At 41.9% G+C, this 26,092-nt stretch overlaps 1 protein-coding gene across 1 annotated transcript in view; it reads left to right on the forward strand.

Moving 5' to 3' along the window:
• The window catches only part of PCSK2 (proprotein convertase subtilisin/kexin type 2), a 271,507-nt gene that overhangs the window by 173,160 nt on the left and 72,255 nt on the right, over positions 1–26,092 (forward strand). The window contains exon 6 of the mRNA XM_059134095.1: positions 21,894–21,970. Within this exon, the coding sequence (XP_058990078.1) occupies positions 21,894–21,970 (77 nt within the window). The remainder of the gene's footprint in view (positions 1–21,893; positions 21,971–26,092) is intronic.

The following is a 26,092-nucleotide window of genomic DNA, read 5'->3' on the forward strand; positions in this document are numbered from 1 at the left end:
GAAAATGGAGTGACATGACACTGGGCAAGAGGAAGGAGATCTGACTGTGTGGCCTTTATGAAACGCAAGGATTTGCAACTTCATCATAGAAGCGGAGGGAATGTTTTTCTTCCGGGTACTGGTGGGGCATGGAAGGAGATGCCTGGATTTGGTATTTTTCTGTCTGCTCCAGAGATGAATTATGAGAAGCTGAGAGACCATCTGGGGGAGTTTTCTAGGAAAAAGATTACTTGTAAAAGAGCTGTCGTGTTTTTTAAAAGAGAGAGAGCAAGAGAAAGTGCCCAAATTTAGGAGACACTCACGAAATATTACTTCCCTCTCTTTCTTGAAACAAACTACTCAGAAATACTCAAACTAAGGGGATATCTGCAAAACAGGTATCTCTAAAAAGAGTAGACAGAAGTATTGTCAAATACTGCTATCCTCATTAGGCACCTCGTAAGCTCGGCCACTAGGGCTCAGAAAGAGTCTTGTCTTGGGAAACAGAGGAGGATTTAGCAGCCATCTTAATCCTTGTTCTACCATCAGCAGGAACCCAGACCAGCCCACAGAGAGCTCTGAATAGCATTTATGATGCTTAATCAAAAATCATGCAGCGTTGATGTGGAAATTAATTGGATGCTCGGGTTTTTCATACATCATGGAGAGTTAGACATCACAAAGAATTTGATAGGAATATATTTAGTAACTGTATCAGTGATGTTCAGTCCCAAGCAGAGACCTGTATCTACTTTGGGGCTCATTATATCCTGAATGACAGTGGGTGCTCAGCAAATCTCTTTTGATTATGATGATTAACCACATTGCTCAGTGTCTTTAATAGCTACTGAAGAATTGGACCAGACCTGGGGTTTTTTAAATAGGACCCCCTGTGCGATTATGTATTTAATCATTTTTACTTAATGGACTCACTGTTTTAACTTACTGTATGTTACCACCATAATGGAAACCATTGCTGGCTATACAAATACAAAGATCATTAAAAATAGACACACACACCCTAAAACTCCAGGTGCACAGCCTATGGCGGGTGCAACCCACCCCAAGAAACGCCAGACTGGGGTGTGCCTGTAGCAGAGGAGCTCAGAATGAATAGCCAGGTCATCAGGCCCCACAGCTGTGTGTGCCCGCAACACACAGCAGCTGATAAAGAATGCAGGAGGAGAATGAGAGGCAGATTTCTCAGGCGAACAACAATGAAATCTACCACGTGAACCTAAAGAAGCAAAATACATGGAAAGGATAAGAAAATACGCTAAGACCTAGAGACTACTCAGACTTTGTAGCTCCAGGGACCACCATCTAAAAAAATAGAGAGAGAAAATGCACCTTCTGGTACAAGGACCAGGACTCATTTATCCAATGTGTCTATAATCTGGGGAGGGGCAGGGACTGAACTCAGGGAAGGCTCAGTACTGTTGCTGGAAGTTTCCTTCTGCCCTTGCTCTAGAGGGAAATACATACAGAGATACCCAAAGGTAGTTATTTGCAGGGGGCAAAACCTACCTGTACACTCATATGTTGCTCAGACGAATGGCAAATGGGATAATCCCTTTGAGAAAAGGTTTGGCAGTCACTTACAAAGTTAAACACACGCTTACCATACAAGCCACAATCCCACTCCCTAAGTATTTCCCCAAGAGAAATGAAAGCATAAAGAGAAGTATACAAGAATGCTCATAGCAGCTCTATTCATATTAGCAAGAACAGGAAGTAATTCAAATGCCCACCATCGGTGAATGGATACATAAAATCGGAGCATGTTCATACAATGGAATACCATTCCCCAACCAAAGGAACAAACTACTCATACATAAGACAAAATAGGCCAATCTCAAGAACATTATGTTAGCTGAAGAAGGCTGGGAATAAAGAGAAGTACCTACTCTCTGGTTCCATTCAGAATAGTGGTTGACCGAGGTGGGTGGAGATGAATTCAGAAGGGCATGAGAGAACTTTCCAAGAGATGGAAATGTCCTCCACCTTGACTGCCATAACGGTTCCATGGGTGTACACACTGCCAAAACTCCCCCAGCTGTATTCTTAGCACCATCTACTTTGTTACAGATGAATTCTACATCAACTTTAGAAGTACGATTTTTAAAACAACCTATTAGCTAAAGAGCTCTTTTAGAAATCAGTTACTACTGAGAATGCTCCAGGACTGTGGGAAGGGCGGGAATGGGAACTGCTTGTGTCCTGGAAGATGAGTGTGTTTCCTACCCCAGGAGAAGCTATATACGCCTGCCCACCTCCCTAGGTTGTCTGAAGCATAAAAGAAGGAAACAGATGCCAAGACACTTGGAAACTCTCCAATCATTGCACAGGCTGAAAGGGGGATCGTTTAAACGTGATTACTAAATCCTTAGAGCCACATCACTCCTGCTTTTTTCCATATTTCCATTTTTAATATAGAAGGAAGTCAGCTCATCATAAAAAAGACTTAGGTATTACAGAAGAGTAGATCAAATAAAAACTGCTAGTTCCCCTTCTTCCCCCACTCCACCCCTCCTCTACAATCCCGACTCACTTCCCAGTTTTGATGATGTGCTTGTTTTTTTGTGAATCTCCCGGACTTTTTTTTTTCCCAAAACTAGAATCATACAATGGGTCATATTGTACAATCCTCCTTGTTATGTAACAACATATTCTCTCCCATGGGTTGGATATACCATAATTTATTCAACTATGCCCCTAAAATTTGACTTTTTGATTCTCCCCCAATGTTCTGCTACTGTAAACTGTGGAATGAATGTATTTCCTTAGCCATAGGTCTTTGAATTCTTGGGTGACTGTCCCTTTAGAATGAATTTCTAGAGGTGAAGTTTCTGGGTCAAGCAGTACATGCAATTTTAATTTTGATAAAGCTTATCAAATTATTCTTTAAAAAGATTGAATCAATTTACAGTCCTCCCAAAAGCATCACTTCTTCTTCTGATCTCATAGAGAGGGAAAATAAAGCGAAGGGAATGTTGCAATGTTCAAAGACTTCAATGCCCTTGAAAAACAAAAGTGATGCTGAGGCCAACATGTCCCTATTTTTTCTGCTAACTTGAAATTTCCATAATGAGGAAACAAAATACATGATTTAAAAAAAAAAAAAACTGTTAAGCAATGAGATTAATGAGAGTTGAGAGCCTATGACTTGAACATTTGCTGGTTAATAGATTTAGGGATAGAAACAGTGTTACGTCAATTACAGTAATTAACCACAGATGAAGATGAATTGAAGGGCTTTCGCCAGCCAAGCCTCCATTGAAATGCTGAGTAATGAGCCACTGGTGGGGATGGAAGGTGAGAAACAGGTTCCGATTGAGGAAAGGATGAAGCTCTCCTCTTCTAGGATGTGTTCTCAGAAACAGAGTTCCAAGTTCTCAGAAACAGAGTTCCAAGTTCTCAGGAACAGAGTTCTATCCTGCCCCCACATCCCAAAGAACCCCTATCTGGAAGAGCATGCCTTTCAAGAAAAAGGACACTTTTTAACAAGCACATTTTGACTATGTCCCCCAGGGTAGTTTTTTTCTCCTTAAATGGAGTTAAACTCTTTCTGAACCTGAAAGAACACGACTCTGAAGGAGACATGTCCCTGTGCTGACATGGACAATTGGGAAGAACACCAAAGCCAGTGTTTTAGTACCTTGCTGACCAAGTCAGAGAGAATCCACGGCCCAACCAGTAGTCAATTTTATTGGAAATAGGTCTTCAAAATAGGGGGAAAGAAAAAAACGATATAAGGGAGAAGGCAGTACATTCCAAACCTATAACTAGAAATCACCTGTAATACTTTACCAGGATAAGAGCCCTGACTTACTATCACTCTAGCCAGAAAGCCACTTGCTGGTTTTCCATTCACTTCTTTCTTTTTACAGAAAGTCAAATTTATTCTTTTTGGTGCAATGTTCTATGAGTTGGACAAGTGCATAAAATTACATCACCACCACCACAACCAAGAGAAAGAAAATCCCCACCTCACCAAATAACTTGACTCATGCTGCCCCTTGTAGTCAACTCCTCTGCAGGCACCACCCTGGGTCCCATACAACCACCAATCTGTTTTCCATCCCAATTGTTGGGCCTTCTCTAGAGAATGTCATATATATGGAATTCTAGCCTTCTCAAACTGCCTGTTGTCAATCCATTTGTGATTAATCCACGTGGTCATATATATCAGTACTTGTTCCTTTTTTATTGCCATGTAGTAACCCATCAAGTGCATGAACCAGAGTTTATCCATTCTCCAGTTGTAGGACCCTTGGGTAACCTCCAGTTTGGACAATTATAAATGAAGTCACCATGTACATGCCTGTGCAGGTTTTTGTATGAAGTTAAGAGTTCCTTTATCCTGGCATTGCTGTGCCATATGGTAATCCAACTGCTATTTAATCTCCTTAGAGGACAAGGAGCCTAGAAATAGCTCCGTGGCTCCTAGAGTTGAATACTCTTCTCCATGAACACTGTTATCACTGATGTAGCATGCGTCTGAGAGTGAACAGGCTATGATCTGGTCTTGTCTGGCAGTCCATTCCAGCCGTGTTGCCAGCATGGAATAAGGAACTCAGGATGTGGACTTTGATGTTTTCAGTCTAATAATCCCAGAAAAGCACTTGCCCATGTGGGGGAGGGGAGAGTGGCTTAATCAACCTAAACCAGGACACTCCATTTCCTTTCCTTTTCCATCAGTTTTTGTATCTTAAAAGTTTCATAAAGATTTATGGACAAATAGCAAGTAGATACTGGGATTTTTAGCTAAAGGAAATAAGTTTAAATGGAATTCTGATTATTTTTCCATTTGAAATGTTTTGAAAATATATGCAGTTCCCAAATTTGCTTGTTAAATGTGACTTTATAATGTGATTAAATTCCCAGAAAACTAAAAAAATTATCATACTTATATAATCCTTATTATATCTGAACTTTTAGATAAAATTTTTGACTATTTGCCAGTGAAAAGATAAAATATTTTTAAATTTTTTTCTATCGTAACTGAACACAGCTGGGTTAAATTCAGTAAATACTCAATTGAGGCTAAAGATTTGACATTTGCAACACACATAATGATTTCTATCTTTTTTCAATTGAATTAAGTATATAAGACCTCTATTTTTAAATCTAGTGTCAGCTTACCCCGTTTTCCACTTTCCACTTGTTTTTCCAAAATATTAAGGGCAAAATGCAATTAAAATATGCAAATAATGCTGCATACAGCACTGCCATAGCTATCATAGTATAAATAAAGTAATATGACACCAACACATAAAAAAGGAGGCTTAGGAAAAATCAACACTGAATTCACAGAAACACAACTAACCAAAAGGTGAATCTTAGAGATTTAGAAACCCTTGGTTTCTTGTGTTGTTCTGCCTAATTCCAAAAACAAATCGTCTTTTTTTAATAATTTAGCTAATATGTAGAAAATGAGCAAGTTCCACCTGATAACTCCCATAATATCAAATGATACTAGAGTGAACAAATGATTTCAGACAATTATTTGTCTTGTAATTAGTTCATTCATTCATTCATTGAACATGCACTGACATCTGCTGTGTCCACTGTGGCATCCAGTAAGACATAGTCCACATCCTTGAATCACTTACAATAAACTGGAGGTGATGGAAAATGGAGAGAAGGATTGTGGATGGAAACTATCCAAAGAAAAAGGTCACATGGGTAGGGATCTTCTTAAATGAGATAATAGTTGAACTGACTCAACCTGCTTTAGAGAGAACTATGAAGAGACAAAACAGCATGGAGGATAGGCATGGACAGAGTTGCTTGAAGGGGAGTGGGAGAAGGTAACACTAGAGCCATAGACTCATTTCCTAGGGCTACTGCAACAAATTATGGGAAACTAGGTGGCTTATCACAAGAGTAATGTATTCTTTCACAGTTCTAGAGGCCAGAAGTCTGAAATCAAGGTAAAAACATGGCTGGTTCTTCTGGAGGCTCTGAGGGAGAATTGGCTCCATGCTTCTCTCCTGGTCTCTGGTGGTTGTGGGCAACCCTTGTAGACCTATCATTCCAATCTCTGTCTCCACCTTCAGCTAGCATTGTCCTCTTTCTCTGTCTCTGTCTCTTTCCCTTCACATGGCATTCTTATAAAGACACCAGTCATTAGATTTCAGGCCCATTGTAATTGTATGGCCTCATTTAACTTGTTTACATCTGCAAAGGCACTATTTCCAAATATGGTCATGTTCATGGGGGATTTAGTTTTCATGCCAGGGTTATGACTTCAACAATCTTTATTGGCAGACCCTGTTCCACTCACAATAAACAGCCCACAACTACAAACTACAGCCCCCCCCCATTGCCTTTCCATCGTTGTCAGGTTTTATGGAAACACAGCCACACCCACTTGTTCACACATCTTTGATATCCACTACAAAAGCAGAAGGGAGTCATTGTGACAGAGACCATATGGCCCACAAAGCCTAAAACATTTGCCATCTGACCCTTCCAGAAAAAGCTGGGGTACCCCCAAGCTAGAGAGAAATTGGTTTCAGCCAGTAATGATTGGCATTGGGGTGAAGCTAAAGAGGGAAAACATGATGCTGCATACTTCAGGGAATGTGGTCCTATGTTTCTAAAAAGTGTGCAGATCCAAATAGGATGGAAAAGACACAAAAAGAGAGTGTAGTGGACTGGAGATTTGTCGGCCACGTTAGGAGATGTGGTGATGTATGAAGGAGGGGGTGGGAGGGGGTGGAGAACAGAAAAAGAGACATGGCTTCTGTGATTGGGACAGAGTCACTGTTCTGGGTTATGAGAAGATGAAAAGGGAGATGCTAAGATGGAGCCGAAGGGGAGTCACTGGAGTGGGGGGAGAAGGCCATGGACTGGGAAGTCAAGAGGACAGATGAGCATTCTTCATGGTTCTTAGAAATGCTGGGGCTGACAATGGTATTGTGGTGGCAAGGACCACGATAGGCAAAGGCATGTCATCCCTAAAAGGTCTAGAGCCCTGGATTTCCTTTCCCAAAAAATTCATGTCTGTACTTCAATGAGTGCCACCTCCGTGCACAAAGCGATTGTGTGATTAATGTGGATTCTGGTGCCTCATCCTTGTAGCAACTTAATAAGTTGTGCGTACAGCCTCCAAATGAAGGCTGTAATCCCTTTTCCAGAGTTTATGAATTATGAAGTTGGATTGCCATCACAAGTGCCATCAAATTTTTTGGCTTCAAAACCAATTAAAATGATGAATAGCTGTGAAAGGAACCAGAAGTGCATTTAATCTTTCTCCAGAACAGTTGGGGATCAGTCCTTTCCTGTGTCGCATTTCACATTAGCTGGGAACATGAAACTGGGCCTATTCAAAGGTAAGACTCAAACAACTTCACCATGAAAGGGAACTGATCTACTTAGCTTTTTTTTTCAGCTCTGAATACTGGAGTGTGCCTCGTTTTTCCTTTTTGCTTCTTTCTCAAGGTCATAACACTCTGTTTCCATCATCTCCCATTACCGAGTTTATCCTAAAAAGACTCACTAAAGCGGAGATTAACTGTTGGGGCCTGGGGGAAGACAAGTGAAAAAAATGCTGAAAGATTTTGAGTTTGATTTATAATGGATGCAAAAATGAGTGACCACCAAAAGCCCCGAGAACCAGCTCCCTCCACCACCCCCACCACACACACACACACACACATAAACACACATCTTTCTGCTATATCATATATCTCGGGTATGAATGTTCCCACCCAGTTTCAAGAATGCTGGGATAAACAAGATTATCAGTCTTGCCGTTTGTTTCTCCATTTTTTATGGTCAGAAAGATCTGCAGATGCCATGAAGTACAGAAAGAAGAGAATGGGTCTGAATCAGAAGATCTCAGTTCTAGTATGAGCCAATCACATGACCTCCCCGAGCCTCAGTCTTCCTATCTGTAAAAAAGGGGGTTACAAGACTCAATTCTCAAAATCATTGTGAGGCTCAACCGAAGTTAATTTGTGTTGAATTATACACATATGAGGTTTATACCTAAAACTTGTATCTTCAAATAGAATAACCACGGGCCTCTGTGTGATCTGCTTATTCGTGTTGCTATGCTTTTGACTGGAGGGAAAAACAGGTAAGATGGGCTTCAGCCATCTTACCAATAACAGTTGGACTGAGCAACTCCTTCAGTGAGATGACTCGATTATCAGTGACCTCTGCTATTTTTAGGGCTGAAAAAGGAGAGGCAGGTGACACTGAAGTTGTATAATCAACCACGCAGGGAGGGCCGTAAACCATGCCTCCCTCTCTCCCAGGACGTCAAACTCCTAGGTAGTGGCCTTGGACCTCAGCAGCCATTCCAAGGCAAGCAGAACCCTCACAGAGGACCCAAGAGAAAGGAAGCTATGATCATCCCTCGCTACAACACTGCAGAACACCCAGTCAAAAGAGGGAAACACGAATCGACTTGCACCTTGTCACCTTGACAACACAAATTTAGACCCTGGCTGAGACGTGCTCTTCTGATCCTTTTCCAAAACAGTGTCTCACTCTGGCCCTGCCGATTTACATGCTTGCTGCTCTAGGTAGAGCCTGAGAGCACACTTCGGCGTCATGGAACTTCGAGAAGCAGGTTTAAATAGCCAGATGCGCTGGCTGCTGCCAGCCCCTGTGATCTTCCCTCCCAGGCGAGGTGTGAGGTCCAAGAGCAGCTACTGTAAGCCCATCTGCTGGCCTCTGGGACCCAGGACATCCCTACACTTACCCTGCGGGATGGATGGCTCTCCTCACCCTCTCATTAAATTATCAAGGCTAACTCGGACTGCCTTTCTTAAACCCACATCATTTCTTTGCCTTCAACCTGAAATGAGCCCTTGCCTTTGTGTCAGCCTCTTTTGAAATGGCAAACAAGTGACAAAGGCTTGCAGCACTGCCTTGAGCTGCTTTTGTACAACTGGCTCAAGGTCAACTTGGTCATTGTGAGGACATAGGACACCTCAGCAGTGAAGGGTCCCGGGAAAGGGGAGAGTCCACAAGGCTGGCACAGAGCCGGGAGGATTGACTGGTGCTTGGGCAGGTGGTGTGCCAAGATGGGCTTGGAGCAGTATCTATACTCAGAGAGGTCGGCTTCTGGCTATAAGGGCATACGATGGCTGCACACAGAATCAGAGCACACTTGCAGTTGCCTCTGTGCACCCTCATTTTTACTAAAACCAAAGGATATCCTACTACATGGTTAACTTCAGTTTATCTATATCACTTGTTAGAATCCAGTAAACACGTGCATGCATTGAAATTTACACACACTTTAAAAGAAATGTCTTAACTCCTATTGCTGGTAAAGCGGCTTGGCATTTAGTTTTGTCTATAATTGGGTGTATTTTTAAGGTTTTGACAGAAACTTTATTTTAAGCAGCAGGCAGCAAAAAATAATTCAAACCTTAATATTCATAAAAAATTATTCAACTGCAGGAAAACCTTCACTTTGAACTTTCACTCTTCTTTCTTGTGGAATCCATCCTGGCAATGGCTCTAGCCTGCTAGAAGTACAGAGAACACCATTATATTGTGCAGTGATCACACACTTTATCTGGCTTTCTAGTTTTCCTTGGTTCATCAGGAGTGGCCTGATGAACCAAAGAATCCACTGTGACAACTCTATTCTCAGAACTTGCTCTACAGAATGCAGTTCACTCTGAGAGATGCCAAGAAGCTCCCAATGCTTCCAAAATACCACTCCTTATTCTCTACTATTAGAGATTATGTTCTTTGGCTCTTTCCAGTACCCATTCTTTTCTGTTAAAGCGAATAATATTGGAAAAGGCACTGTACTGGACTTATTTGTGCTAAAATATGAATGGTTTATCAAATTCGGCTTCTTCCTGCCAGAGAATTTAGGTGGAAGGGAGAGGAGGGAAAGTGGGAGGAGAAGGTTGAAACAGGGAGATTATGGATGCATAGAGGGGAAGCAATGAGCCACAGGCAAAACCCACTCCATGGATCCATTTTGCGAATAAAAGAATCTGTGCAAACCTGAATCTCCTGGAGATCTGATCAAAATGCAGATTCAGATTCAGCCAGTCTGGGGACAGCCTAAGACTTTTCATTGCTAACAAGTTCTTGGGCGATATCAATGCTACTGGTCCATGAGCCACACTGGACAGGGCAAGGGAGCCAGAAGGGAAGCGATGAACAAAGGTGTTAGGTCAGTGGTTCTACACCTTGCCTTGACATCTGTATCATCTGCAGAGTTTTGTTTTTTTTTTAAACTACTGGTTTTAAACTACTGCCCAAGTCCTGCCCCCAGACCAATTAAATCAGAATCCAGGGGTCACTCAAGTATTCATACTTCTAGAATGCAATTCTACTGAGCAGCCTAAGTTCACTGCTAACCAAAACGTTGTTGATAATTAACATATTCACTCACCAAGACTAAGGCAAGGCATCTCAGCTAAGGGATGGGACTCTACAGTGCCTGGCAAGCAGTTGGTACTCAAGAAATACTTGTTAAGTGAAAAAAAATAAACAAACTATAGGTTGAATGCTTGAAGGAAAGCCAAGAGCCCAGAGAATGTAAAGAATTGAAGTTCTGACTTTGAAATGCCAAGGGACAAGATTGAGATTGGAGGACAGAACGTCTTTCCCATTACTCCTTCAGATCCGCTGTGCAGATACTCAATTCTGCTCATAACAGGAGGATCCGAAGCCAGAAATACTACCGTGGTTTTATCCCAGGTTTTGCCAAGCATGACCCATCACAACACACCTGCACAGTTTTTGCAATGGTGCTATTATTTCCCCGAGCAGATTTCCTTAAATTGACTCACATCTTCAACATAAATGAATGTGTTTTCAAGGGAAAACTATAAATCCCTATTTCAAACAGAGAAACAACCTACATCCCTTGACATAAATGGAAGTAATTGGCAAAATAAACACAATAAAAACAACCCAAGTTGGCGCCCCACCTGCCCGTGCTTGCCTCTGTCAGATAAGGAGATGAATGGCCAGAAATAGGGAGGCATGAAAGACACGGCGTACTTGATGGAGACCTGTCGTTGCCATAGTAAGAAGGATGGAGGAGTGCTTTGGGAGAAGTCACAATCTGATGTTACTGAAAGGACCACGGGAAAGCCTCTCATGGAACACGACTATGGGCCGGTGATTTTCAGACGGCATTCAGAAATCCATGAGCCGCCACAAGTGCTGAAGAGTCTCTGGAGAAAGGAGGAGGAGGAGAAGGAGAGAAAGGAGAAGAAGGAAAAGAGGATGAGGAAGGAGAAGAAGAAGGAGGAGGAGAGGTATTTCCAAGATTTCCGTTTCTGAGGACTCCACTCGCCACTGCTGTTTGTCTCACATAGAGTATAATGCCTGTTTCTCAAAAAAAAAAAAAGTCCCCCTTCTAAGAGGAACAACATAAGCAACAGAGGAAGAAGGGAGTAGCTTAAGACTTGCTGTTGAGAGCAGGAAAATGAGCTTTCTCTTTGAAGGCATACCTGCTGCTTGAGGCCTCAAAGACATCATACCTACCTTGGATGAGAGACTCTACTAAACCAACTACGCTGTTCAGAGAATGAACAGACCATACAAAGGAAGAGATGTGCCCCCCACCTCTTGAGTGAGGTGTGTCCCGGGGTGGGAGTTACATTATTGGCTCAATGTACCTGCTCAGATTTGGACAGAATGACCCACTGACATTTAGGGAGTACATCCACTAAGTTGGCCCTTTCTATTTGCTAGGTATTTGGTTTTTTCTCTTTTAAACAATGAATGCAATAGAAGGCTCTGGTTATGGTTCTTATTATGCAGAACAGCATGACGGCATGGTTAGAGGAGAAGCCTCCGGAGCCAGACTGCCTGGTCTAAATCCCTACTCCGTCTCTTTTTCATCTGTGCGACCTCAGGCAAAATACTCAGCCTCTCTGTGCCTGGGTTTCCTCACTCACAGAATGAGCGTGATAAGAGTATTTTCTACCCCATAAGGATATCAAAGAGTCCCTCGCACTCGTTATGAGTTACCTGTTACCATACAGCAAAAAAAAAATTTTTTTTACAGAGAACAAAAGGTTATGCTGTGAAAATTATGTCTTCCTTCCACCGGAGACCCCAAGCCCCTCTGTAGAGGCAAAGCGCTTTATAAAAAGGCTCTTGGGTATCTTTCCAGAAAAACTGCGTGTATTTATCACCGAGAATACCCTTCTCTTCAGTGCAAATGGGAGCTCGCAAGGCCCTCCATTGTACATACTGCCTTTCTTACTTGCAATATTTCCTATTTCCTAGGAATGAGTTCATGGTAGGCTTGACCCCTCAATCATGGTGGGGGCTGCAGAGTCTTAAGGGTGCCCCATCATTTATTTCAGTTGTCCCAGCTGTTGGACACTGAAGCTGCTTCTGGTGTTTCACCTTTATGATAAGAGTGTGGCCATGAATACACTAAAAAGCAAGTATTTCATGTTATGTGCAAGTACACCTTTAGGATAAATTCTTCCAAGTGGGACAGCTGGGTCAAAGAGTCTGTGTGTCTTTTATTTGGATGGATATTGCCAAATTTCTCTTCTGAGAAATTGTACTGACAGCCTGGTACACAAATGTCTCCCCTCCTTCTCAGAAAAATGTTTTAAATCCATAAAACAAAATATATGAGATAATCAAAGAAAACAACTATATTGAAATGCAGTTTTCAGTGTATAAAAATACACCTGTGCTGAATGGTGGTGTGTATCATTCTTTCTTAATGCATTAATCAACAACATTTAGTGGCAGGGAGGACTGAGTAGAAAAGCTATTTCAGCCCATCAGCAAGCACTATAATGCGATATGACAGTACGTATTGGTGACAAGCTCACAGGTCCCGCTAATAATACGGTGGCTTGGAGTCTGAAGCCAGAATTGAAGGAAATGCTAAATCTGGGTTGGCAGCTAGTGAAAATAGAGATGTAAATTCTTTCTGAACAAGTATGGGACCCTGTCGTAGAGGCAGCTCTCGGAGCCTCATTACAGTGAATGGCAGTTTCTCCTCAAAAGCGTCAGGTCAGCCTGGATTTCACACGTTCAGAATAGCTCTTAAAAAATTCATGGGTGGGAATCAGTCTCAACCAGCCTAATACAAGCTTCATAGGATTTTTAAAATAACCAGACAAGTCAAGGATAGATAGATAGAGATAACTCTACGGCAACCATCCAGAGGTATGGCTTTGACTGTTTCTTGGAGATATAACCTCACCCCTTCCATCAATACTTCAATACATCTGCTCTTCTACCCCACAGGGTTCAGTAGACTATTAAATAAAATGAGAGAAAGGCTCTGCATTAACCATTGGGAATTAATACCAATTCCTCCTGTTATGTGTAGTGTTTAGAACCTCTCTCAGATCTGCCTAGAAGAGCAACCTGATGGTCAAAGGAAGGGACTGCTCAGCTTTGGAAAACAGAGGAAGCCCAGTGGTCCAGGATATAGCTTGAGGGCATATGATCCTTGCCCGGCCCAGCTATGATGTTAGTTTGTTTTCTCACCCCAAGAGTACTCTGGGGACTACAGAAGTCACCAGAATTTACAGGAGCGAGAAGGAAGTGGTGGTGAGAGTTGTAAAATCCACCATCAGAGATCACGCCATCGCTGGAAAAATGCACAACTGTGGCCATCTCAGGGGTATAAAAGAGAGATTTCAAACACTTCTGAAGATGTATCTTTTTTTTTTTTTTAATTTCTGAGGGCTGGAGTAATGTTAAATTTCATTAAGTTTTACAGCTAGACTTAATATAGACATAAATCCCTTTAATGTTGGTTTCAGTCAAAAGTGAGCTGAACATTATCATTAAAGCAGTGCATGTGGGAGAATTATTTGAGGAAAATCAAAATAGGCACAGTTGGGAACATTCAGCCATGACCATATTTGATGCAAGTAGGCACAATAGCAAAATTCTCTAGACTCTAATGGCCTGGGCTATTTTGCTGCTCAGTTTCCATACAGATGAGCTTTGTTCTGGGGCAATATGGTTGCAGTTTGCAAGTCTATCCGGGGAAGCTCATTTCTCTTTCATTAGTCCATGAGCACAGTGCAATTTCAACTAATACAGTTACATAGCTCCTGGCTGGGTTATATGGTTAAACGCCTTCAGGGAAAGGAGAAGTCAGAATAAAGAGACAAATGGGATGGATGTACTCTCCTGTTCTGAGTGCCTATAGCTGTTGGAATCTCATTGGTGATTAATCATATGCTATGTTGTACTCATAATACTCTTAATTGTTTGAGACATTAGGTAAGTCTGGTATTACCTGACGTTTCACAGGGGACATCTTGTCTCCCTGGTACAATTTTTTTGAGGTCTGAGCTTATATATGACGCTAACGAGGGGATGAACTTCTTGCCATGGTTCATAGATGTGGTTGTACTTACAAGCATTTGTGTGAAATTGAGAAAAGCATTCCCTCCTGGTGCATGAATTGCAAAACAGCACCCTCCTTCTGGTCAAACAAATGAGAAAAGGGTGCCCACTCCCCAAGGACTGGCCAATTATTTTTTCAAGTCCCACCCCAGCGCACACGGCTCGTGGAGTCCAGTGCAGCCTTTAATTGCTCCCCTTTGTTATGCACCCTTATGCAAGGCACAACCTGGACGACTGTCCATGGCAGCCCTGATTAAAGATACCACTTTCTTAATTTTATAGTCAGACCACAGAGTTTGTTCCTCAGTGCTCTAAAAATATCTGTTCTCTCATGGAGCAGTGGTCCCCCATGTTAACTGTATTGATCTATAATGAAAGCTTGTATTGTAAGAATGTCAATACAGCACCACAAAAATGAAAGATGGGTAAGGCCTTGTAAGGCACACACCATATGTACGCGTATCACCTGGCAATCACCTCTGCATGCCAGAGGGCTATTCACTACCATTACTTGCTGCTCTCTGCCAAGAGTGATTGGTCTGACTTTGGGAACAGATAGGACACTTGTAGATTGAAAGACAAAGATCTAGAGGGCTATTGCCCCTAGAAGCAGCCCGCAACCAGTGATGGACAGGGATAGTGGAAACAATGTTGGGACTTCCTGCCATCCTAGCCAGATGCTCTCTTCCGCTTCCATGAGTGTCCCTTTCAGTTTCTGACCAAAGTCACACCTGAGGACCCACGTTGGATTGGTGTGAGAGCCAGGGGAGGGAAACATCAAACTCTTAGCAGTGTACTGAGGCTAGCGGATATCAGATTCCTTTTCAGCAACTACAGCCCTCCTAATGAACAGGGCATGGGATAGGTATGTCTGAGAACAAAGGAGGTCCTTCAGGACGACAAGGATTGGGTGAAATAGTGTAGGCCTCAGGCTCTCAAAGGGTGGCCTGGGGACCGGAGAGACCTAAGATGACAGCAAAGGGCTGGCAAACTCTCTAAAAGGTAGTAAATATTTTAAGATTTGCAGGTTTCTATCACAAATTTACTGTCATGGTTTGGAAGCAGCCTTTGGCAATAAAACAAATAGACATGGTTGTGTGCCAATAAAACTTTATTTACAAAAACAGGTAGAGGGTCGGATTTGGCACATACCATATTTTGTGACTCTTGCTATAGGTGATCACAGAAAGTGAAGGACCTGGAAGAAGAAGACGGAGGTGAGGGAGTGCCCACACTGTTAGGGAATGCACTTGATGGCTTACATTGATTCATTTTATCCTCATAACAACCAAGTACTTACAGGTTTATCATCTGCATTTTAAAGACGAGGAAACTGTGGTTTCCTGAAAATAAGAAAATTGCCAAAACCAAACAGCCCAGGTTTGAAACCAGATCTATTTGATTTGAAGGCATCTCTCTCCAAGCTGACGCCTACAGACACCTTCATTGTGTACAACCCAGGAGGCAGAGTCCACAGATCCCAGAGGCATTAAATTCTAAATCTGGGCGGAGGGGGGACAGAGTGGCAGTGCCAGAGACAGGTTGAGTCTCAAGGGCCTTAGAAGCTTCTCTGAGAGTGTTAAAGCAAGGGGCATAGTTGCCACTGTGTTCACCATCAGTTTTCACAGTGAGACCAGCCCCGGCATCCGACCCATGCCATTTGCCAGTCTGTGACTTTGGAGGCTGCATGAAGGCAACATCTCAAACATAAGAAGTCAGAAGATTTCTTTTTTTTTTTTTTTAAGATTTTATTTATTTATTTGACAAAGAGAGTACAAGTAGGCAGAGAGGCAGGCAGAGAGAGAGAGAGGAGGAAGCAGGCTCCCTGACGAGCAGAGAGCCCGAAGCGGAACTCGATCCCAGGACCCTGGGATCATGACCCGAGCCGAAGGCAGCAGCTTAACCCACTGAGCCACCCAGGCACCCCAAGAAGTCAGAAGATTTCTTGAAAATAAGTTCCTGTCCTCTCCTAGCTTAATGTGCAGGTGGGGCATCTGATGGAAACAAGTACATGGTACAAATAACCGTCGGAGGGCTTGGATAAGAATCAGTGTCATAATCATTAAAGTTCCTTTCTATGGGCTAATCCAGTCTTGATTTCTGACTATGCATTAAAATACTCAGAAATTAAGCCTTAGAATTATGAAATACCAGAGGGTATTTTTCTTTTTCCTCCTGCACTCAACTCTTATAAGAGAAAGGAACCAATATCTGAAGTTTCTTCCAGAAATAACTTCCAGGGAAGCCCTGAGGTCAGTTTGGATTCAGTCCAGTCTTCTCACTTTCAGGACGATGGTACAATGATAATTCAAAGTACTTTGTGATGACTCTGAATCATCCTGATCCTGAATCACCAATGATTAAATTATGTTCACTAAATAACTAGTATTTTCTAAAGCAAGAAAGTAGACTGATGCATTTGCAAAAGAAGTTATGAAAGAATTTAAACTAAACAAGCTTAGCCTGGGATGACCAAAGCATTAAATTTACAGAGACACCACTGCCCCCTCAATGTCCACCTTAATCGCTCTTTTAGAAAATTCTGGCATAACTCAAGGCTGGTTTAATTTATTCCCTTACACAAATAATTTTATGGATGACAACTCTGTGATTCAAATCCATAAATGACTCGGTTTTGGCTATAAAAGTATAAACAGAATGCTTACCAAAAGTTGCTCACTGTTCTTTCTTGCTATAAACCATTTGATTTTTAGCCAAAAGACTTACAGCTAAACAAGCGCTACTGTTTGCCTTCATTAACACTCAGTATAAACTGTTACACAAGGAATTAAGCATTAGTCATCAAATTAATTAAAAGACAACAAAACAGTGCAACCATCTCAACACTCAAAGGTGAATTTGACCCCAGAAAATATGGGGTCTTTCCCTTCTTAGAAAAGTGGTCCCAGAGTTCTGGGGATTCTTGGTTGCAAGTTCGGCCGTGAGATCTGTGCAGTACCCTCTCCAGGCCCTGCCCACCTTCAGGGCAAGCAATTTTCTCCAGGGCAAGGTTGGAGACCAAAGACCTCAGCCCAGACCATGGGTAATTATTATCAACCAGAAAAGTGAGTCAGGGTGAAAAGCTTGTGAACCAGGCAATCAGACAGCAAACACAGAGGTGCAGAAAATTCCAATTTTTCTTTTCTCTAATGGAATTTAGCTTCTATCTGCCAGCCTCATTGCCCTCACTCAAGGCAAAAATTTGACATTGGTCAACTCAGGTGTTCCCCCCACCATCCTGTCTCCAGGATTGACCTTGAGCTTCAAAGGACTAGCACAGCCTTAGGAGAGTGTGCAAGGGTGCTGACGTTTTCATCTCATCATCTGTGCCCCTAGATTCCACTCTTGCATCCCCATTTCCACTGGTCTTGGTTGTAAGTCCATGCAGATCCTGCCCCAACCCTGAATCCTCAGTGTCCTAACCCCTGAAATTTCTAGGCCAGCTGGTTCTCACTGTCATGTCCTCACCACCACACTCTCCCACAGGATATTCCTGCTGCCAGCTGCTCCACACTGATGGTCAGAGGAATGCAGAGTGGGACCACCCCAAGTCCCTGAGCTAAGACACCCCTGAGAGCCACTGCTGAACTACAGCAACCGACCCCTGTTCTAAGATGAGTCCCAGGCCTTTCCAAGGTTGGACATTCCAAAATACCTCCATCCTACTCCAGAACACAACTCAGAAGAAAGTAGCACTTTGCACCCTTTCTGGGTGTCCCACAATGGCTACTCATTGAATTTTCCTTCCAATTTGCCTTAGACCAGGGGATTTTTCTCCCTTCTATGGAGAAAGGAACTAGGCTTAGCAGTCTTCCAAATCTATTACTTAGGTTTCAAACCCAGCTTTAAAACCCAAAAGAAAAGTACTAACTTGAATTTCTCTCGATTGCCCATCCCCCAACTGTACCTAAGAATGCTCTTGTCTCAAAAATTCAGAGAACATTAGGGGTAACTGAACATAGTTATTATTTCAAAATAGTACCTCTCAAAACAACTGAAAGCCAAACAGTTCAAGAAAAGTAAAAACAAAACAAAACAAAAAACATGCCAAATATGTCTCCCAGAGACAGAAAATATAGACCAGGTTGAGAATTAAACTTTTTAAAAAGGTAAATGAGAGTAGTTTGGGATCTAAAGGAAGAAGGAGGAGCAGATCATTTGGAACCAACAATTATGGCCGGAGGAGACAGAAGGATGTCCTCTCTGATGATCACTTATTAAAGGAAGACCTGGATTCTAGAATAAAGGATAGGCTTGTTCAACACCACATATAAAAAGGACTGGTCCAAATTTTGAATGGGGTTGGGGAAGGTGGAAAATGAGGAATTTGTTTTTGATGGGAATGAAGTTTCTGTTATGCTGAGTAATTTCTAGAGCTGTGTTGTGCAACACAGCCAGCAATACAGTATTATGTACTTTAAACTGTGGTAAGAGGATAGATTTCATGTTAAAGGTTCTCACCAACAAAATCAAAAACAACACCCAGACACAAATAAGCACACAGAAATCTAAGGAGGTTATGAACATGGTGTAGCACCTTGGTTGTGGCAATGTGATCACAGGTGTATGCATATGCACAATCTCATTACATGTGAAATAGACCAAGTATACTTCAATAAGGCCCCAAATTCTTATATTAAAAAAAAACTGGGGGGCGCCTGGGTGGCTCAGTGGGTTAAAGCCTCTGCCTTCGGCTCAGGTCATGATCTCAGAATCCTGGGACTGAGCCCCACATCGGGCTTTCTGCTCGGCAGGGAGTCTGCTTCCTCCTGTCTCTCTCTCTGTCTGCCTCTCTGCCTCCTTGTGATCTCTGTCTGCCAAATAAATAAAATCTTTAAAAAAAAAAATTGGGAGTGCCTGGGTTCAGTCGTTTAAGCGTCTGCCTTCAGCTCAGGTCACGATCCCAGAGTCCGGGGACGGAGTCCAACATCCGGCTCCCTGCTCAGCTTCTCCCTCTGCCCTTCTTCCTGCTTGTGCACTCTCCTTTCTCTCTCTCTCTCTTTCTCAAATAAATAAGTAAAATCTTTTAAAAAAAATTTTTTTAAACACCACACACAGAAATAAACTCAATATGGATGAAAGACCTACAAGTGAGAGAGAACACAGGCAGCAATCTCTTTGCCATTAGTTGTAGCAACTTCTTACTAGTTGTTTCTCCTGAGGCAAGGGAAGCAAAAGCAAAAATGAACTATTGGGACTTCTTCAAGATAAAAAGTTTCTGTACAGTAAAGGAAACAATCAATAAAACTAAAAGGCAACCTTCAGAATGGGAGAAGATATTTGCAAATAACATATCTGTTAAAGGGTTAGTATCCAAAATCTATAAAGAACTTATAAAACTCACCACCACAAAAATGAATAATCCAATTTAAAAATGGGCAGAAGACATGAACAGACATTTTTCCATAGGAGACATACAGATGGCCTACAGACACAAAAAGATATTCAACATAACACATCATCAGGGAAATACAAATCAAAACCACAGTGAGACATCACCTCACACTTATCAGAATGGCTAAAATTAACAACCCAGGAAACAGCAGATATTGGTGAAGAGATAGAAAAAGGGAAACCCTCTAACACTGCTGGTGGGAATGCAAACCGGTGCAGCCACTCTAGAAAACAGTATGGACTTTCCTCAAAAAGTTAAACATGGAACTACCCTATGACCCTGCAATGGCACTAGTAAGTATTTACCCAAAGAATACAAAAATACTAATTCAAAGGGATAAATGCACTCCAATGTTTATAGCAGCATTATTTACAATAACCAATTATGAAAAAAGCCCAAATGTCCATCAACAGATGGATGGATAAAGAAGGTGTGGTGTGTGTGTGTGTGTATGCATATGTATATATGTATGTATATATATACACACACACATATATATACACATAAAACACACACACACACACAGTGGAATATTATTCAGCCATAAAAAAGAATGAAATCTTGCCAATTGCAACACCATGGATGGAGCTAGAGAGTACTATGCTAAATGAAATAAGTTAGTCAGAGAAATTCACATGTGGGATTTAAGAAACAAAACAGATTAACAAAGAAAGGAGAGGCAAACCAGAAAACAGACTCGTAACTATAGGTGGGTTAAATGGTGATGGGCATTAAGGAGGGTTATGATGAGCACTGGGTATGTAAGTGATGAATCACTAAATTCTATACCTGAAACTTACAACACACTATATATTAATTAACTGGAATTTAAATAAAATCTTGGGAGAAAAAAAAAATTTAAATTTCAGGGTGACATCTACCCCAAACACCACATTTATTTAAATAAATTAGTATTATAATTCTGCCTATTACAACTACTGGGGACAGATCATCTTTTGTCATCCAAGAAGTGGAAACACAAGCTAATGGAATTCATCAATGTGCTCTTAAAAACATTATGCCACTAATGCATCAGGTTCAGAAACTGAAGCGTTTTACATGACAAAAGGGCACAATTCTTGGAAATGTCTCAGGACCCGTGAATCAAGAAATGACCACACTGGAAAATACATCGAACCCAGTGCTCCCCAGCCCCCTGTCTGCTGTGGACCAGGAAACCCTCCAGAGCTTTACTGCAGAACTCAAAAACAAAGCAGAGAAAAATGGCATTCTCATTTTCAGTGTCCCAGGCAAGGAGAGAAGGCAGTGAGAAGGGATGGATTAGTCTCCAAAAGGTGGTGGATCATCTCCCATCGTGGACCAAAATAAAAGGCTCATCAACTAAAGACCAAAATGGAAAATAATTTAAGCGGATATGGAATTAGTTTCCATGGGGAAAGGACTCTCCATGGGAAAGGCAGGGGTGTTGGAGGCGTAGAATTTAAGCTTCGAACTGAATACTGTAGGGTATACGAGTACTCCCCATTTGTAAATGTCTACTTATTTATTTCATCATTTGTTGCTCTGTGCCCACCCCCCACACTGGGCTGTAAGTTACATGGGCAGAGATATCACCAACTGCATTCCCATATTTGGAAAAGTGTCTGGCATAGGTTAGACTCTTACTGACGTGTCGAGTGAGTAAATGAAGTTGATATCGTGTCGATGTTAGGGGCTTGGGTGGGTGTTTCACACCCATGAATATAAAGGAAACAAGCCTATGTCAGTCTGAAGCTGGGAGCTGGAAGTGAGTGAGCCTTCTGCATAAAGCAAGAAAACTCCAGAGTTGCCTCCCTTGTGACATAAGATCTCGAACCTTCTGACCATCAGTCCAAGGACATGTAAGTCCTAGATCCCAGGTGAACCTCATTTACCCACAGGTGGTGACTCAACTTAAAAACGGAGGCAGTCCTGGAGAGTGTAAGACTCCAATTTGCCGGTTCTTGGAAGGTCTGAATTAGAATGGGGTGAGGAACCCTGGGAAGCATAAAAGGAGAACAAAGAGATCCAAGGACCCACCAGCTCTGGCACCATTTGGTGAGGGCTGGTCTAGCGCGGAACATTAACAAAGCACTCCACAGAGGGCCTGTAACCATAAAATAGTCATGTCTTGCAGCTTTTTCTCTTGCCTCAACACGTCTGGCTTGATTGAATTAATGAGACAACTTGTGTTTTTCAGAATGCCGAGGCAAGCTATGACTTCAGCGGCAATGACCCCTATCCTTACCCTCGATACACAGATGACTGGTTCAACAGGTAAACTGGGTCTCGTGGGCTGTCTTTGACTTTAGATTTGGGGGTTTTATTTGACACTGCTTTGTTTTTAAAGCTTGAGCATCACCAACAAGATTAATCTCCCTGCTTCACTAAATTATATTGTGATTTTTCTCCTTCGTAGCTACATTCTCTAAATTCTTAGATTTTGTTAATACGGCAGCATTCCTCTAAAACTGACTTTTGATTCTTTTCTTCTCTTGAATTGGGAGTTATTTGCCACTTTATTAAAGATAGCAGAAAGTAAAAATAATGAGAAATCCTTTTTTCAACCTAACCGAATGTGAATTTAAAACACATTCATTTCACTTGATCCGTTGAAGAGAACTATTTTGCCTCTCTGCTCTGTGTCCAAATGTTTTTGAAAAGCGTTTCTGCTGTAACCTCGTAAGAGCTCAAATAGTTCTCTTCAACTAAACAGTAAGCATTATCGGCAAAGGTTTGAAGTATTTTTTTAATTGACGTATGATCGATACATAACATTATGTTAATTTCAGGTATATGACATAGTGATTTGATATTTGCATATATTACAAAATGATCCCTACCTTAAGTCTAGTTGGTACCTGACACCATGCCTAGTAACACAAAATATTTTTTGTAGTGATGAGGACTTTTAAGATCTGGTCTCTTAGTCACTTTCAAATATATAAGGCAGTATTATCAACTCAGAGGGTTGAAGTATTGCTCGGCATCTTGTCAGTTGAACTACTCCATGGTCCGTCCAAAGTTGTGCCTTTTCTTCAGCCTCTCCTGCTTCCAAACATGTAAATATGTAGTATCTTTTCTCTAAGTAAAATTCTTGCCTAGATGGTTGATTGCTTATAAGAAATATCAAGAAATAGAGATGAGTGACTTGCCCCCTCAGAATCAATACAGTTTCAGACATAGTGCTTGCTTATTATTGATGTTCTTGGGTGAAATTCATGAAAACGTATGAACTTCAATTAATGGTTTAACAGTATGTGAACATCGCTTTTACTTCCCATGGCAAACTCATGTAGATAAAACAAATATTGTCATTCTCTGTTCCGTGATTTTTTTTTAAGTGAGGAGGGGGTTGGTTGGCAAGGTTGAATGACTTCCTGGTCAAACAACTAGTAAGTATCAGAGCCAATGCTTGAATCCAAGCTTCAGACATGTTTCTAAATCCAAATTGTACCATTCTTTAATAAGCATCAATTTTATTATAAAAAACAGAAAGCATGACAACCAGAGGGTAGCCAGGGATGGGTCCCCAGTGGCCCAGGCAGCTCAGACTCTGTCCTTACAGTTAACAAGCTGACCAGTGTATGTCTGAGGCACAGTAAGTGCACATGAGTTGGGGACTTGGCGATTATAAAAAATACAGAAAAGAATAAAGAAGAAAAAAAAACAATTAAATTTGCAACATTTTATTTATTTTTTTAAGATTTTTATTTATTTATTTGACAGAGATCTCAAGCAGGCAGAGAGGCAGGCAGAGACAGAGGGGGAAGCAGACTCCCTGCCAAGCAGAGAGCCTGATGCAGGGCTCAATCCCAGGACCCTGAGATCATGACCTGAGCTGAAGGCAGGGGCTTTAACCCACTGAGCCACCCAGGTGCCCCAAATTTGCAACATTTTAAAAAGATCATCGCTGATGTCCAATAACACAGTTTACTCTATCAACTTCCAAAGCTGCTTTAAAATGATCCTGCAGTGTTTGGAGGTGTGTTTAGGGAATGAGGATGTATCAAAAAGGTCTGAGAACTTCTGACACGAAGCATCTCGTATCTTCCATGACTTACAGCCATAGATCCTGACATACCCTGAGCAAATACACCATTTCCAGACACAGGGATGTGAAATTTCCAAATTGATGTCACTAAGTCAGAGGTGAGACATAATTGGGGATGGTGAGAAGGACCAAGAAGGAACATCTGACTTTAGCATGGGGGAGTATCAATCATCCACACGATAACTAAGCCAGTAGATATGAAATTAATCTTTGACTGATTGATTCAGGTACAAAAATACAACCAACACTATGGTTTTCATCCCCACCCCACTACATCCCATTTTCTGAACCCAAACACAACCTCTCCAAGCAAGTCTTCTTGTGGAATGTGTTGTAAGAATACACTTTAAATACACAAATAAGGAAAAACCAGAGATGGCTTCTATCTGAAATGTTTCCATCGGCAAACTTGCTCTTGAGAGTTCAAATTGAAACTGACTAAAATCCTCTAACAAGGACTGATCAGGGCTTATTGCAATACAATTCTTCACTGCAATGGTGAATATTCCCGAGTATCCAAGTGCCTGAGACACCATTTCATGAGTCAGGCACGTATGATCCTGGCCTGTTAGGAAACCACTGATGCAAGACCCAGGACCCACTCTGACCTATAAATGGGGCTTTTCCCAATTATCAAGTCATGCTTGAAGATCCTTGTCTACCACGGTTTGTTATTACAAAGACCAGATGGTACCCACTCAAACCATGACCTCTCAAAGCATAATTACTATTGGCAATGCCTCTGGAAAGAAGGTGGGTCAAAGTTCAAGCCCACAGCACTGGGAGGATCTGTGGTCCAAAACGCTGGGTCTGTCCTGGAGATAATTCCTTCTTGGCACAAGGAAACATTGAATATAGCATCCTTTCCATGAGTGTAGGGTACGTTTATTTAAAATTCCCTGAATGAAATATTTGCCTGGTATTTTCTTCAGTATAATGTAGGGCTTGAGGCAGGAGGAAGAAAAATGAGTTGGCAAATACAGGAAAAAAACTTTGTCATAGGTTAGTAATTGTTAAAACCTAGGTTAGGGACATGAGATTCCACTCTACTCTTGTAAATATCGGACTTTTTCCATAATATGAAGTACATTTAAAAAGCATAGGGCGGGGCACCTTGGTGGCTCAGTAGGTTAAGCCTCTGCCTTCAGTTCAGGTCATAGTCTCAGGGTCCAGGGATCGAGGCCCGCATTGGACTCTCTGCTCGACAGCGAGCCTGCTTCCCCCTCCCGCTCTGCCTCTCGGCCTACTAGTGATCTCTCTCTGTCAAATAAATAAATAAAATCTTTTAAAAATTAATTAATTCGTTAATTAATTTTTTTAAAAACCATAGGGCATAATTTAGTTGGGTATTTATGAACCTATTAGTGTTGATGTGCAAGCTTCTGAGGAGCTTGCAAATATCCTATGAACAGAGACAGAGACAGATGCCCAAATCACCATAGTGCTAAGCCCACAGCCAGGGCTAAAATAACACAAGGAAGCTAATGCCTATTGGGCAGTTGCTTTGCTCAAGGTGCTTTTTAAAGTACTTTGCATGTAGCCTTTCAATTAATTCTTATAATAACCCTTGGAAATAGCTATTAACCAGGATTATCTCCATTTCGAAAATGGAAGCACAGAAAGGCTTAGTAACTTATGTGAGGTCACACTGCCAATAAGTGGTGGAGACAGGATTTGACACCAGTAAGGTGGTCATTGCATGTACTGCCTCATAAGAAAGATGCCTGGGAGAGCACAGAGAAGTGCAGAATTATCTCTGGCTGGAGAAGCTTAGAGAGGCTTCCATGAATAGGTGGCATTTGGTTTAGGGTTTGAATGAAGGTAACTGGTGGAGTTAAGGGGCATATTTAGGTGAAGGAAGAGAGGCAGGAGGTGCAGACATGTTCAGGAGGTAGCCTAGACACGTGAACTGGGAGTTAGAGACTGGGATAGGGGCAGCATTCCAGGAAGGCTTCATGGAAGAGGTGTGCATGAATAGTTGACGCAGGTTGCTAGGAGAAAGGAGAGATTTTGTGTTTGGGTCACAAACTGGGCCCGAGGCATAGATGAGGACCCTTCTCCCATTGCATCCAGGGAGTGTGTTTCCCTGGGGGCTCTGGGAGTCTTGAGTCCAGCACCTGCTTTTAGCTGGAGCTGTGCTTACTACTAGGCCAGTATGAGCCTCTGGCCAGCTATGCAGCCACCAAGGCATGCCAGTTTCTTCAGATGTTCTCCTCTGGGCATGGACACCAAGCCAGCACCACCTCTGCTTAGCAGACTGGGGACTCTTAAGAAATGCTAGTTTTAGCTGCTCTGAAACTCCAATAAAGGACTGGTGGATGTTGAGCAGCAATGAGCTTGTTCCT

This window comes from Mustela lutreola, chromosome 9 (genome assembly GCF_030435805.1).
Source record: "Mustela lutreola isolate mMusLut2 chromosome 9, mMusLut2.pri, whole genome shotgun sequence".
In the NCBI taxonomy this organism is placed as follows: Eukaryota; Metazoa; Chordata; class Mammalia; order Carnivora; family Mustelidae; genus Mustela; species Mustela lutreola.